Source organism: Anarrhichthys ocellatus, unplaced genomic scaffold (assembly GCF_004355925.1).
Source record: "Anarrhichthys ocellatus isolate YVR2014 unplaced genomic scaffold, GSC_Weel_1.0 scaffold21, whole genome shotgun sequence".
In the NCBI taxonomy this organism is placed as follows: Eukaryota; Metazoa; Chordata; class Actinopteri; order Perciformes; family Anarhichadidae; genus Anarrhichthys; species Anarrhichthys ocellatus.
In genome coordinates, this window is record NW_022280051.1 from 514,092 (window position 1) to 528,350 (window position 14,259).

General features: G+C 43.4%; 2 protein-coding genes across 9 annotated transcripts in view; one reads left to right on the forward strand and one right to left on the reverse strand.

Annotated features, from left to right (window-relative positions):
- lrtm2a (leucine rich repeat transmembrane protein 2a) overlaps positions 1-12,534 on the forward strand; it is a 23,759-nt gene extending 11,225 nt beyond the window's left edge. For both annotated transcript variants that reach the window (XM_031859171.1, XM_031859170.1), the window contains 5 exons: positions 6,661-6,890; positions 7,542-7,667; positions 8,167-8,255; positions 8,620-8,777; positions 9,951-12,534. In XM_031859171.1, the coding sequence (XP_031715031.1) occupies positions 6,661-6,890; positions 7,542-7,667; positions 8,167-8,255; positions 8,620-8,777; positions 9,951-10,477 (1,130 nt within the window). In that variant the 3' untranslated portion in view covers positions 10,478-12,534. The remainder of the gene's footprint in view (positions 1-6,660; positions 6,891-7,541; positions 7,668-8,166; positions 8,256-8,619; positions 8,778-9,950) is intronic.
- Positions 1-14,259, reverse strand: part of cacna2d4a (calcium channel, voltage-dependent, alpha 2/delta subunit 4a) — a 75,238-nt gene that overhangs the window by 37,946 nt on the left and 23,033 nt on the right. The window lies entirely within an intron of this gene.

Genomic DNA, 14,259 nt, shown 5'->3' on the forward strand with positions numbered 1-14,259 from the left:
GGCTTCGAATAGAGACCTAATGCACTGACTGAGGGTAAAACATTTGGAGTGGAATGGAGCCATAATACGGTGACTTAGGTTGTAGCATTATGCCTTGAGTACGGCTCTAATACAGTGCAGTGATGAAGGGATAGCATAATGTTTGGAAGAGAGCCACAGGGTTACACGGTCAAAACTAAACGTTGTCTGCCTGCAGCAGCTGCCAGGCCGTTAAATTGGTTGGATGCATTCCCTGTTTCACCAGTTTGAGTTGAACTCTTTAAAGACATCGGTCAGCTGTGAGAAGGTACCAACAACCCAAAGTCATCACCGGGTGGTTAGTAGCTGGTGGAACTTTTCAACCCCGCTGGGATGTTGGGTTTGGCATGAAGCCACAGCAATGTGACAAAGTGTGTGTGAGTGCGATTGTGTGTGTGTGTGTGTGTGTGTGTGTGTGAAGCATTAGGTTTGGAGTGGAGCCTAATCCCTTAGTGTTACATGAGACTCGGAGTTAAATAGAAACTGAAATGACAGCTTGTTGGCAAACTATCCAAAGCATCTGGCAAATTCAAGTATGTAATCAATAGCCATTTTAATGCAATTTAAAGTTATTTAGATCACAGGTACTCACGTTAATTCCACAGTCAACAACAAGGTTTCTCTACAAACTTGGATTTTACTCTTAAAATTATTCCCCAAAAGCGTTTATTTTGTCTTCTCTCCTACAACGGTTTTGCTCTTTCTAGGAACACAGACATATTATCTCTTATCAGGGCGCTGTGGCTTTGACCCCTGACCTCCTCAGTGGCGGCTTGTGATAAGAATTAACGAATAGTTTGTTGTCGTGGTGATTTTTACACCAGCTTGGCTACCAGCGTCATGTAGGAATTGGACTAGCTCCAGCTGGATACAACGCATGCAGAAACCTGTATGTCTGCAAGCGGGACTTGTTTTCTCCTCTCCTCTGACCACAGTTTAGTTTGGTGCAGATGAAACACACACATACATGGTACTGGCCCACTTTCAAAGGACATTGGCAGGGATAAATCTGGGTAATCCTCTGCACCACAAACAGCACCACTCCAGTTCAGCACCTGCCAAACGATACCGATATAGTATTACACTCTAAGCAAGTCCAGTGTGGATCCAGCATGAGGCTGATAAACTAGCACGGCTCATTCCTGAGAAAGAATAGTGCTTGACTTACCAAGTAATCACAGAAAATGGGTGATAATAGTCCTGGATATTACAGCCAGTTGAGATGTGCTCGATTTGTTTTTGTGAACACTTCACAAGCCTTTGAAAAGGGCATCCAATTAGCAAGATAAGTGATCTATCCATCTATCCATCCATCCATCTATCTATCTATCGCACATAAAAAATAAATACAAAATAACGATATAGTGTGTATGTGTGCGTGCACTTTGGATCAATACCATCTGTCTATCCATCCTTTCTTAGGAATGAGTGGGCATACATTACAACTTGTCACACATCCAAGACAAAATCTATTCTATTCTAGTCGCACTGATGCGGATGTGACATCAAAAGCCAAGAATCCTTAATTTTCTCTCCAAATTCAGAATGTATTCCGCCTTGGACTGGGGCCCAGTTGAGCGGTCAGTAGAAAGCAATGCCACATCCGTTAAAGACATGGTGTTGCAGTAGAACATATGTAGCTGTGGATTTGCTGAATCTGGCCTCAAATGATGCTTTACTGATAGTTTTGTTTTCCATCACCTCTTTCTCCTTTGTTTGTGTCCCTTTATCTCTCCCTCTCTCTGTCTTACCTGTCAGTCCCGCTAATTAATAGTCACTATCACAACAACAATGTCATTGCATGTCAAACTCTCCCATGGGCCATGCCTTTGTGTGTGTGTGTGTGTGTGTGTGTGTGTGTGTGTGTGTGTGTGCATCTGTGTCACAACAAATTGATACAGATAGCATGAATCACGAAGGCAGCTCAGCCTACATTTTACCCACTCACCCCTCCAAGTCAAAATAATGATTCTGTCTTACCGATGCAGAATTCATCATGGAAGAAACGGATGGGGGAGACAGAGAGAGAGAGAGAGAGAGAGAGAGAGAGAGAGAGAGAGAGAGAGAGCGAGTAGGAGGGAGAGAAATGGAGGATGAGAGAGTAAACAGAGGGGGGAGAAAGACGTAGACAGAAATAGAGAGAAATATCGGAAGTAATCCCATCGGGGCTAAGAAATAAAGTATAAAAACCAAGATTTTGAAGGAGTACTACAATCTCTCGTCTTCTCTCCTCATCACACTGTCAGCAGGAGTGCAGCCTAAAGCCCTACACCCTGTTCCTGCTTATCCTCAACAGCTGTACGCGTGTGTCAGTGTGAGAGTGTGTGACCATGACTTCCTGTGTGTGAGTAAGCGATTAAGTGCCCGAGAGTCGGGCAGAAAGGTTGTGTGCGTGAGAGAAAGGAGGTAATATGGGTTAAATGACGGGATTTGATGTGAACCTCAAACTTCTCTCCCTTCACTCTCTTCTTTTTCCCCATCGCCTGTAGCACTTGGTTGCTACGGTAACACAGCATTACCGTGTCAATGTTGAAATAATATGACGAAGCTGACTTTATGTTATATGTGTGTGAGTTTTGTGTGTTCTTTTATACCTCTTATACTAAGCCTTAGACAGAAACGCAAAACAAAACAAACCAAAACGAAAAATAATCGAATCATTTAAACGCTACTGTTCACTGACTGCATGTTCCCCCAACAACAAATCCCACTGTGGACACGCGGGAGTTGTACTCCACATTTAAGTGAAGCCATGCAGGTAATTTAGCTCCCAGGAGTCAAATCTTAACTCTTTGGATCAGACTTCTGCACAGAGGACGGTGTGAAACATTAAAGAGTGAAGTAACACCGGCCAGTGAGCCGGTGGCAGAGAGGACAGCTGGTCGCTCTAGTAATAAGATAGCAGAGAGTCTGTCGCCTGCATGGAAAACAGCTTGGCCTCTGGTAACATGCAACTGTGCTCAATTACGGAAGGTGCCCGTGGGGATGACGTCATAGCGGGGTCCAGTGTCACCCAGGGGCCCCTGGATATAAACTTACAGACAGCTGAGGCCCCGGAGTTGTTAAGCGGTGTTGCCTAGGAGACACTGTCAAACATCACCACGTTTACAGGAGTCATATGACTCTTCATATACCTATACAGATATATATAGTATATATGTATATATATATATACTATCTATGAGACAAAGACAACAAATGTCAAAACGTTCGAAAATGTATTTCTAAGCCAACTGATTATCAGCATTGCTTGATTTTGGATCGTGCTTTTCTCACAACTGTCTCTTGTGGCAACTAGTTGGGGGTGTTGTGGGTCGACTGGGCACCACTGCTGTAAGAGTTGCCTCAGAAGTCTTGCTTCAATCAAACGGGAAGATCATGTTGCATTTTAATGCCTTGTCTCAGTTTGTTTCCCATCGCTGCCAGCCTACATTTGCCCAAAACGTCAGCACTTTTAGGGTTTTATGTGTTTTGGGGATTCTTAGAAAATATTCAGTCTGAAGTCTGTTTGGACTGAATTAAACCGCACAGAACCACTTATTTGGACTGAACCTCCCTATCTTCCACTGACTGTGGCTAAATGTTTTCCTTCTGCTTTGGCTGCGTGGAGCGCAACAGCAGAGAGGATTTGGAGCAGCTAAAATAAGCCAAAACAACAACTACCTCCTCCACGAGAGCAGCAAAAACCACTCATGCATGTTGGAAGATAGGCTTCAGCACCGAGGGAGGGTGGGAGTGGGTGAGGGGGAGTCGTAATGTGCAGTTAAGAGAGGGAGAAGAGGGGTTGCGGTGAGGAGAGAGGAACGGAAGAATGAGGGGATAAAAAGAATACCTTTGCCCACAGAGAAAGCTGAGAGAGATGAAAGGTGAAACGTGACATGCTATGAGGGAGAAGCAGCAAAATATCAGTTTCTCTCTCTCTCCCCAGCTCTCTTTCTCTCTCACTTGTATAACGGTGCTTCTACCTCTGAGCTACATCGTCCTCACAAATCCTCCTGCACGACTGCACCTTTTCAGACCTGTTCTGGACAAATTCACAGCAACTATGCAGCAAAATCCTTCCAGATTCCTCCTGAGCTGCTGCAGTGAAGGATTGGCCCTCTGAAGCTTTTTCCACCAGCGCAGGACGCTTCAGGATACTTCAAAATCTCTCCTTTCATCCGTTTATGAAGTGGCGTTAATTTTTCCCAGAGATTAGGATTATACTGGCGGTTGGAGCAGAGAGGACAATGGATACAGGAACAGCAGAGAGGTCACACGCTGATGTCCGTTACAAGGCCGCAGCCTTTACTTTCTGAACCCTTTTGGTTCAGATTACAAAATGGGTCATTGTCCTGGTGGAGGGAGGTCATGTTCTGCTGTCTGAGAAAACAGATGACATTTGCAGACCATTGTCAGCGTGTGTTCACAGAACTATACAATGTGGTTTCCAGAGGTGTCCATGAAGTGTTATGTAGTAAAATGTATACTGCTCATGGAAACTTTCAAGTATAGAGATTATGAGAAACATTTTTATCAAATTAATCTTTAAATATTAATTCTGCGCACTTATATTTTGTATTTGCTGTTACAAACGATACACATAATTACCCTGGGGAGTCGATGTACAAAAAACATTTTAAATTAAGTACAAATTTAACTGCCAGTCTTCCAGTTGTATGATTTCAAATCTAAATAGCGATTGTTGAGAAATGGCCGCTCTTGCAATTTTCCATTTTGGGAAATGCACGTATTCACTTTCTTGAGAGTTCGATGGGAAGATTGATACCACTCTCATGTCTGTGCGATAAACATGAAGCTAAAGTCAGCAGCCGGTTAGCTTAGCATAAAGACTGGACAGCTAACATGGCTCTGTCCAAGGTTAAAAAAACAAAACAAAACAGAACCTCTTAAACTCACAGGTTAAAATGTCTTATCTTGTTTCTGCACAAAAAACAGCATATGGCGAGAGAGTTATTTCCTAGCTGTTCGTCCTTGCCTCCAGCTGAGCTAAGCTAACCGGCTGTGGAGTAGCTGCATATTTCCCAAAATGTAGTTCCCAAAATGTCAAACTGTCCCTTTAATAATATCTGGATGGGCTTAAGAGGTGATAAATCATTCATATTTCCATTCTGGATGCGTTACCCATCCTTTGCCATTAATTAAGTTCACTGTCTATCCAGTGGTGTAATTTCCTATTTATGACCAGTTTAAAGGGAATAAAGCAGGATTTTAATGGGACTTATAAAGCATCCTCTCAACTCTCTTTCTCACTGCGACATTTTAAGCTTCGTATTTTATCAGTGGTGAGAAAGGGAGATCCTGACGAAAGTCAAGTTACTCTCGAAGACTGAGATCACTTTCATTATGCAATCCCTCCTATCTTCTGATGTCCATCAGGTGTTTTTCTTTGTTTTATTTTAACATATGTGGAGTGGCCAGTAAAAGGCTATTTCACAGAGTTTCATCACTATCAGAGCCCGCCAGGCAATATAGTGAAAGTCAATGGAGTCGTGAATGTGAGTGAGAGGACGAAAAGCGAATTTAGAGAGAAACAGATGGACTAACAGAGAGAGCGAAAATACAACAACACGGAGAGGATGAGACATAGTGTGACAAAAGGCAATGGCACGCTGAGAAATAGATGCTAATAATATGCAGATGATGCAAGTGAGGAAATCTGCTAGCGAAGCAGAGTCTTGTCAGGAAGTAAAAAGCGCTATGTCTGTGTCTGGAGTTTAGACAGAGTAGTTTTCTTAATATCACGCTTTGTTGGTGCTGAGCTCACACCCGCTCGCACAGGCGCACAAGCATATGCCCCCCCCCCCCCCACACACACACACACACACATTTAGACATACACAGGGAGATAAAGCGTAAGTCGTGCTGATAAGCCATTGGACGGAAACTAAGTCAGCCACTGTAACGAGACACTGAGGGAATACAGAGCAGTGCCAAGAGACTCGAAGTGAAGGAGAATGAGAAAGATAAAGAGACTACAGGGGGCGAGAGACAATTGGAGTGGAGTGGAGAGAGGGACAGACGGATGCAAAGACAGACAGACAGACAGAGAGATAAATGTGAAAAGGAATGAATGAAAAGGCTTTGGTTGATGGATACAAATTAAGACGGAAAAGGTGCAAAAAAATGACGAGCAGAAAAATATGGAAACACAATGGAAGAGGAGAAGAGAGAAAGTTATGAGTGGAAATGATGAAATGATTACAATCTGCGGGAAAACAATCAGTCCAAAATGAAATAAAACAGAAGGGATTTCGCTCACGAGTGTCACTCAGATGTCTGCGAGATGCACACAAACATACACACACTACATACACACTAAAAGCTTCTGTGGAAAGGGATAGTTCTGGTTCTACTTTCTAATGATTTCTCTTCGACTAACATTGCATCTAACAAAAGGTCCCGCAAATGACTGACAGCTAGGTTGACCATGTGTCTTACAGTGCAAACCGAGAAACCAATTTCCACTTAAAAGTGCTCCATCTTTCAATTCATTCCTCTTTATGTGTTGACTTATTTCTCCCACTTTCTCTGCAGTCCTTCCTACACATCCTCCTGACTAGTTTCCACACTGAGAAAAGATAATTCACTGTAAAAGAATAATCATGTTTTGTCTCTTTGCTCCTCTTTCTCTTCCTCAAGTCTGCCTCCGTGTCCTCTGCCTCCTGGCGACGCTGCTGTCGGCAGCCACCTCCTGCCCTCCTCCCTGTCTCTGCGACTCAGACGGTCTGGTGGTGGACTGCGGGGGCCGGGCTCTCTCCTCCCTGCCCCCCCTTCACCTCCTGCCTCCAGGGAGCCGCTCCCTCCTGCTAGCCAACAACAAGCTCGCCTCGCTGGGAGCCTCTGCCTTCGCTAACCTCTCCTCTCTGGAGGTCTGCAGCACATTTTTTATATTGTTGTCAGTGGAATTTTTTTGTTTGTTGGTTGCATTGTTGTGTACCGTGGCATGCACAGTGTTTTGTGCACTGACCTTGCACACTGAATAGCCCTAAGGAGAACAAGTGATTCTATCTGGTGAGGCTCACATTGAGCAAACTGCAGACAACATCTGCTCTCAGTCTGAAAAAAAGTTAAGATAAGCTGACATTTTCAAAGTTTTGCAGGGCTACTCATTATGAGCGTATTGTGTGCAAAGCACAGCCAAGTTGCTATTTATTAATATATGCGCTAGAAATGATCGATAGTTACTGCACCAGCAAAAAAGGCAATTTATTTCCACACTGCTGAGCAACAGTTTGTTGCATTGGTGATCTATGGAGAGCTTTACACTTAACCTAGCATTGCACTTGATGTGAATTACTCTGCATAGGAGCGCCAGCTTAAAGTATGAAATGTGTTCAAGTTTTAAGTTCACGTTTTAAGTTCACGTTAAAGATTGATCCAGGACTTATGCATTCATTCTCTTGAAACAAGTCACTGAATCTCACTTTCCATTTAAAAAAGAAAAGCATCAGCAATGTGGTGTCAGCAATGCAAATGTGTATGTAAATAAATAATGTACTTTTTATGTGTGTGAATTTTAGGAACTGGACCTCTCTAATAACTACCTGGATAATTTACCCGCTGGATTATTCAGAGACATGTCCAACCTGACGAGACTGACTCTGCACAACAACTCACTTACAGTAATGGAAAGAGATCTCTTCCAGGTACAACACCACACATGGTACAGTCTATAAGAAGCTCACTGATGCCGTATTCAAGCTAAGAATCACACAGGACCTCATGCACTGTATTTGAGATGTCATCAGATCAGCCAATCCACCAAAAATACTAAAGCATCTGGACAGAGAACGAAGCTGACACCACTACTGATACACTGTTTCACCTCCCGACTAAGGCTCTGCTGGGAGTCAAGCCAACCTAAGCAGATATACATGACCGGGATCCCGTCCAGGCGGTACATTTGTAGTAACTCGTTTGCTTAACACTCTCATCCACTTTTATTTGAACCAAAGCCGCCTGCAGGATGAGCTTGTCTCATGACTTCACCCGGGTCCCTAAATCAAACAAGATAAGCCCATCGAGCGACGCTCGCTGTGCCCCTTGGCAACGGTGACAGAAGCCGATAATACTAATACGACATGAGGGAAATGTACTGTACGATGCCGTACTGTATGAGCAAAGATTGTTTCGATGTTTCGGCAGGGTTTGGGGGGTCTTCAGAGTCTGGATCTGTCCCTGAATGGCCTGTCCTCTGTTCCTCTGGGGGTACTGGATGAGCTGCAGAGCCTCAGGTAGACATCAGGACACACTCTGTACACTGGCATGTTTAAATCAATGTGCCCCGACAATATACAGTATGCCAAAATTTGCCAAATGTATGCAAAATTACATAAAGATTATCAACTTGATGTTCAATGACCTGTTTGTTCAGCCATATTTCAGACAAACCTTTTCATGCATGCAGTTTTTAATTGCAACTTGCAAACTTTAACACAGTATGATGATATCACCATCAATATACAATTAAGAAATTCAACAGTCGTACACTACATTTAGTGGTTGCCTGGTTTTTGGAATCAGTGCCACAAGGGTACGTTTATCTTATTTGTTGGAGTTAAAAAAAGTTAATTCATTTTTATTTTAATTATTTCATAGGTGGCTGTCTCTGGCGGGTAACCGGCTTCATGGTCTGGAGAGGGCAGCGTTTGAGCCACTTGCAAACCTACGACACCTGGAACTGGGACATAACCCCTGGGAGTGTGACTGCAACCTCCGCGACTTCAAACACTGGATGGAGTGGCTGCTGTACAGAGGTAGAAGTTTAAATTTATGCTACAGGAGCTTTGAAAGGGTGCATTTGAGGGGACAGGACAAGAGGGCAATGAGAAGTGGGCAGAAACTAGAGAATTCTAGTTCACCAGAGACAGCTAGGTGTGTGCTTCTGCTGGCCTGTGCTTCTAGCAACACAATACAACTGCGTCGGCAAGTGAAATGCACATTTTCACGCCCAGTGTGTGCACCATGTTTCTCTGCGGGCTGTTAATACATCAGATAACCACACCTGCTCTCCGCTCTCTCATCATGTGTAAAAATCTACATTCACCTCAGCGCCTTGGGCCTCAGCTGCCCCGCTAATGAAGCATCTCTTTTCTGCTCCATTCTCCTCCTTGCTGCATTCTGCTCGGTCCTGCTTTGCTGCGCCCCAACTCTCCAGCTGTCCAGCAAACACACGGCAGATATATGATTAAATAATCCCCAGAGCAGCAAAGGAAATTACAAGGAGACATTTCGTAGTTGAACATGAAAGCGTGACAGTTGGAAGGGTAGACGATGCACGATGTGTGTTGTAGAAAGTAAGACAAAGCACCGAACAAGTGTGAAATGCTCGCTGACAGCAGCCCATGTTGACTTCTATCTCCTGCTTCAAGCACACACGACTGGGATATTTAGAGAGCGAGCTCTGTTTGCAAGGGGAATTCATTTGTAGCACGCCGAGAAAAAAAAGCATCTGGGGCCTAAATATCACTTTCCTCATTCTGTCTTCCTCTTATCCTTCGCCTTCATGTCGTTGTTTACGTTGCTTTATGTATCTGAGGTTGCCGATCGACACGCAACCTGGAGACAAATATTACACGTGAAGACAAACTCAGCATGTGATGATAACAAAGTAGATCCCCCACCCTCCTGCCGCCCGTGGGAATTAGTGACTCAGATATTTCGCTCTTCCACACACAGCTCTGCTAAAGCTAGGCATGTCATCTCATGAATTATAGAAAGGTTTAGTTGAGGCTATCTCTAACTTAGTGTAGAGGGCACAGAAAGCTGTGTGTGTGTGTGTTAAGTGATGTATGACTCATCCTAGTGTTGGCACAACCACCCAACTCTATCTTTTCTTCTCTCACAGTTAATTGGTTCTGCTTTGCAGGCATAAGGCATTTATAAATGACCCTCTCTTCTGTCTCTGCGCCGCTCTCTCTCTCCTTCAGGGGGGAAGGTGGACGCGGTCGAGTGCACGCTACCGAAGGATCTGCGTGGGCGAGACATCCGTGGCGTTCCGGTGGAAATGTTCAACTACTGCCTCCAACTTGAAGATGAGAATGGGGGAGCAGGAGGTGAGGGTTCTCGTTCCGGTCCTCCCTGCAGCAGGAACGCTCTTAACCCCAGTGGGGCAACACCAATCTCTGACAACAGCAACACTGCTGATGACTCCTCTTCAAACACGAGAGGTGGAGGAGGTGGAGGAGGAGGTGGAGGCGGAGAGGCCCCACCGGATTGTGTCCGCGCCCGTTATAAGCCCGTGAGCGTGCGCCGCGCCATCGGCACCGTGGTGATTGCCGGCGTGGTGTGCGGCATCGTTTGCATCATGATGGTTGCAGCCGCGGCTTACGGCTGCATCTACGCCTCGCTGATGGCCAAGTACCAGAGAGAGCTGAAGAAGAGGCAGCCACTGATGGGAGACGGGGAGGCAGACGGGGACGATAGGGAGGACAAACAGATCTCCTCGGTGGCCTAGAGGAGTTACAGGACGGGGGGAGGGTTGACATGTGAAGGTTGGATAGGGTGAAGATTGCAAAGGGCTCAAAGAAGACAGGGATTGAAGAGCTTGTTTTATGCACGCAGACAGTTATGGTATCTCTCAATCGGACTCTCAAACTGACACCTTTCTCCCACTTTTTATCGTCCTTTCTTCGTCCTCTTTCTATTTTTAACCTTCCCCCTCCCTGTCCCTCTCTCGAACACTTCACATACACCTTATCTGTTCCCTGATTTTCTCTTCTATTTGGAGCCTTTCTCACTGCAGTATTCGTTACCAATCATCCCTCCAACTCGCCTACCAACCACCTACTGCTGCTCTTGGCTGCTGCTGAATTTACCATTATATTGGCTGAGAGAATACTGATTTAGTAATACCTCTAGTGTGAAACATATCATTTAAGCTGTTACAAGATGCTTTCGGTGTACAGTCGGTATTTGTAAAACTGGATCGAATTTTCAGGGATTTGCGGTATGTATGGTGTCAATTGGACCAATATTCATAATGATGAGAAGAAGTTGTTGTGTTAGGTTGTGCTCAGCTCTCATTTTGTTTGTATCTTTCTCAACCTCTCCAATGCCAGTAGTTCCTCCAAAAAACCAGGACCCCCACCCTGATCCCCTTCACCTCCCGTCTGGTCTACTGCTCCTCTGATGTTCCCTTCGTCCTCCAAATCCCACATTTATATGGCCAATGCCTCTCTAGTGCTTTGTTGCAGAGAGAATACTGGGGAGATTATATGTTGATAGGAAATAAAACACAGAGTCTCCTGAGGCTGGTGTCCCTCAAGACTCTTTAGGGATGTTTAACAGGAAACCATTTGGATTGACTAAACAATCATTCATGGATGGCTGGACCTTTCAAATACATGAGGTCAGAGACAACGATTAGATATTTGGACCAGATCTGTTTCTCTCTGGATCTTCTCTAGACCAATAACATCCACCAGGTGTCACAGACTGGAGCTGTGTATGGGATTTTACATGAATCGTATGAGTTCAGTTCAAAGGGGAACAAACCATTTTAACTGCAATTTGAGTCTGCTGTATCTTTCACTTTTGCTCAGAATAAGGCTCTTGCTGACATGATGCTTGTTAAATTATCTGGACGGCTCAAAAGTCACTTATCGTGGTGAAAAAGCGGCCAAGCAAACCTTCTGGTATTTCTTGTTCTACGCTTCTAGCTATGCTGGTTCAGAACAGTAGTCACAATAGTTTTAATGAAATTATTGAGATTTAAAGGACCACAGACTTTGCTTTAAGACAAATATTCTTTGTTCAGAGCTCATTTTCAGACTGAGTTCACCCGTCAAAGGTGAATGTTTGCGACTATGGCATGGAAGCACTATCTCAGAGAACCCTGTCTCCTGTCAAGGACTCCAAAACGTCATCTAAGGACTGAAAACTTCAGACTCCTGCACTTTATTTCCCTAATCGGATCCCCTCTGGCCTCCCTCCTCCCTCCCCTCTCTTTCTCTCTAAAATGGACGATTTGCCCAAAGGGATTATAACGTACAAGGGATTAAACAAAAAGAAGCTGCTATTTTCCCCCCCTCCTCCCCATCCTTTGATCTCTCCTTCCATCTTTCCATCCAGTGCTATTCATGGAAAGTGTTTCACACTTTCCTAAAAGACTTCCCTCCTCCTCCTTTCCTTTCATCCATCCCTTCTCCCATATTGGTGTCCTTATGTTTTTCCTCAAAGGTCAGCAATATGCAATGGCTGCTGTGTCACCATAACATGAAAATGATGTCATCGCCAAAGAGTCCTTCTGTTATAAACTTAGCAATCGTCACATATTTATGAGGAATCTGTTTGATTGGCACTCCCTCATTCACACAAGAAGGTTAGTCTGTTTGCTTTGCATGGTGTTCGCTTAAGTATCCTCATTCATGCACTGAAATATTTAGATTTCTTTTGTCTTCAGTGATAAACAGTCTCAAGAATTTGGCTTCCATTGCATATTGCTCCCCTACAGAAGAACTATTGTCCCCTCTCAATTTATAATTGGCTGGAAATAAACCTATATTTATAGTGTGTTATCTTATACCTGGGTATGATGCAGATACATATTATTATATTAGTCTCTAATATGGTGTGTTGGCCCATAAATCCCCCAAATGTTTTTGACTTAACTGTTTACGGTTTTCTGTATGAATTCATGATGTATGTCTTTCGCTGTGTTAACGACTTCTATGTTTTGTTTTAGGTTTAAATATCTGTGTAATGTTCGTTTATTCGTTGTGTTTATTGATTTGTGTTCAGTAGCTGGTGACGTTTCTGCAAGAGGCATAGAAAGAGTTTGGCCATTGAGAGTGAAAACGTCTCCATACTGCCTCGCTTGTGGAATGTATCAGGGAGACGTTATTTAGCAGAGTCACTTAAGAGACAGGTAACCTTATTTTTTTACTTTTTTTCTCGCGGAACTTTATCTCCAACAAGTAATATTTAATTATGCAACTACTTTAAAATAACATACAGGATTAGCATCAGGCAGAACACTTGCATTGTCTTTTTTAATTTTTGTTATTTCTACAACATCCAAACATGATAAGTATTATAGTTATGCAGGCATTGTGATATGATAAGTAACTCAAGTGGAACTCAAGCTTCAGCGAAAGGTTATGTTCCTGGTTAAATATTAAAACTGTCAATTCAAATGCCTTGTGTGGGATGGGGCATGAGATCAGAGAAACCATTATTTATCTCCACACCTTCACATTTGCTGCATTTATGAACATTATGAACACTTCTTGCATCAGCAGTGGACCCCACAGTAGTTGCATATGAAAATATTTGTTGGAGACTGAGCTGGTCGGAACTCAAGATGCACATAAACCTGGAGAATTATTTGATCCTGAATTGAACGCACTTTCAATGTCTGAAGTCTGAACGCACTTTTGGTCACCTCACTAATGTAAAGAGACAGCAACGACGCTCAGGTAAAATTAATTTAGCTGTAGATTTAAATGAATAATCGGCATCTTCAGGAGAATGTAGTAAAGGGATATTAAAGTGTAAATATAGCCATGAATCACAGGGACTCTGGGGCAGTAACTGAAGATAAAAGGCAATGGCTGAACTCTGTCTATGAATGTAGAACCATTGTCCCGTCACCCCTGGTCGGTCTGCAGGTCTTGTGTTGTTGGTAGCTAAGTATCTTAGCTAGCAGAAACCTGTTCCTATAGCCTGTGTGTGTGTAAAGAAAAATAAATTATAGTTTGTTACGTAAAAACTGCAGCAGCCATGATGACTGAGGGCCTACAAAGACTACAGTGCATTGCCCGCAAATCTGTGGCGTGTTGTGTTACTATGATGATTGTGATTATGACAGTGACGCCATGATGGTGACGATGAAGCATTTCCCGGTCAATATGCATTGATTTGAATAAAAACATATCACACGTATGTCAGACTTATATCCAGACCGCTGACCAGCATTGAAAGACGACAGCAACTTGCTGTTCTTTCAATATTACCAAGAGCACAAAATAAAGCAGGTATTAAGTAAGAATGTGTAGATAAAAAAAACACCATATTTTACACAAACTATATTCATTATAGAAGATTCGCATTATTCGCATAAATGGAATTTAGAAGATTTATAATTTCAATAATTGGGGTCTTTGTCTTTCTATATTCACAGTGTACAATTTCTATTTCTGGGTGAAAGAGAAAGCATGAAAATATGACGTTATGTGCTGAGCTGGGTTAAATACACAGCACCAAATGAAAGCATAAATCAGCCATGATAGCAGCTCC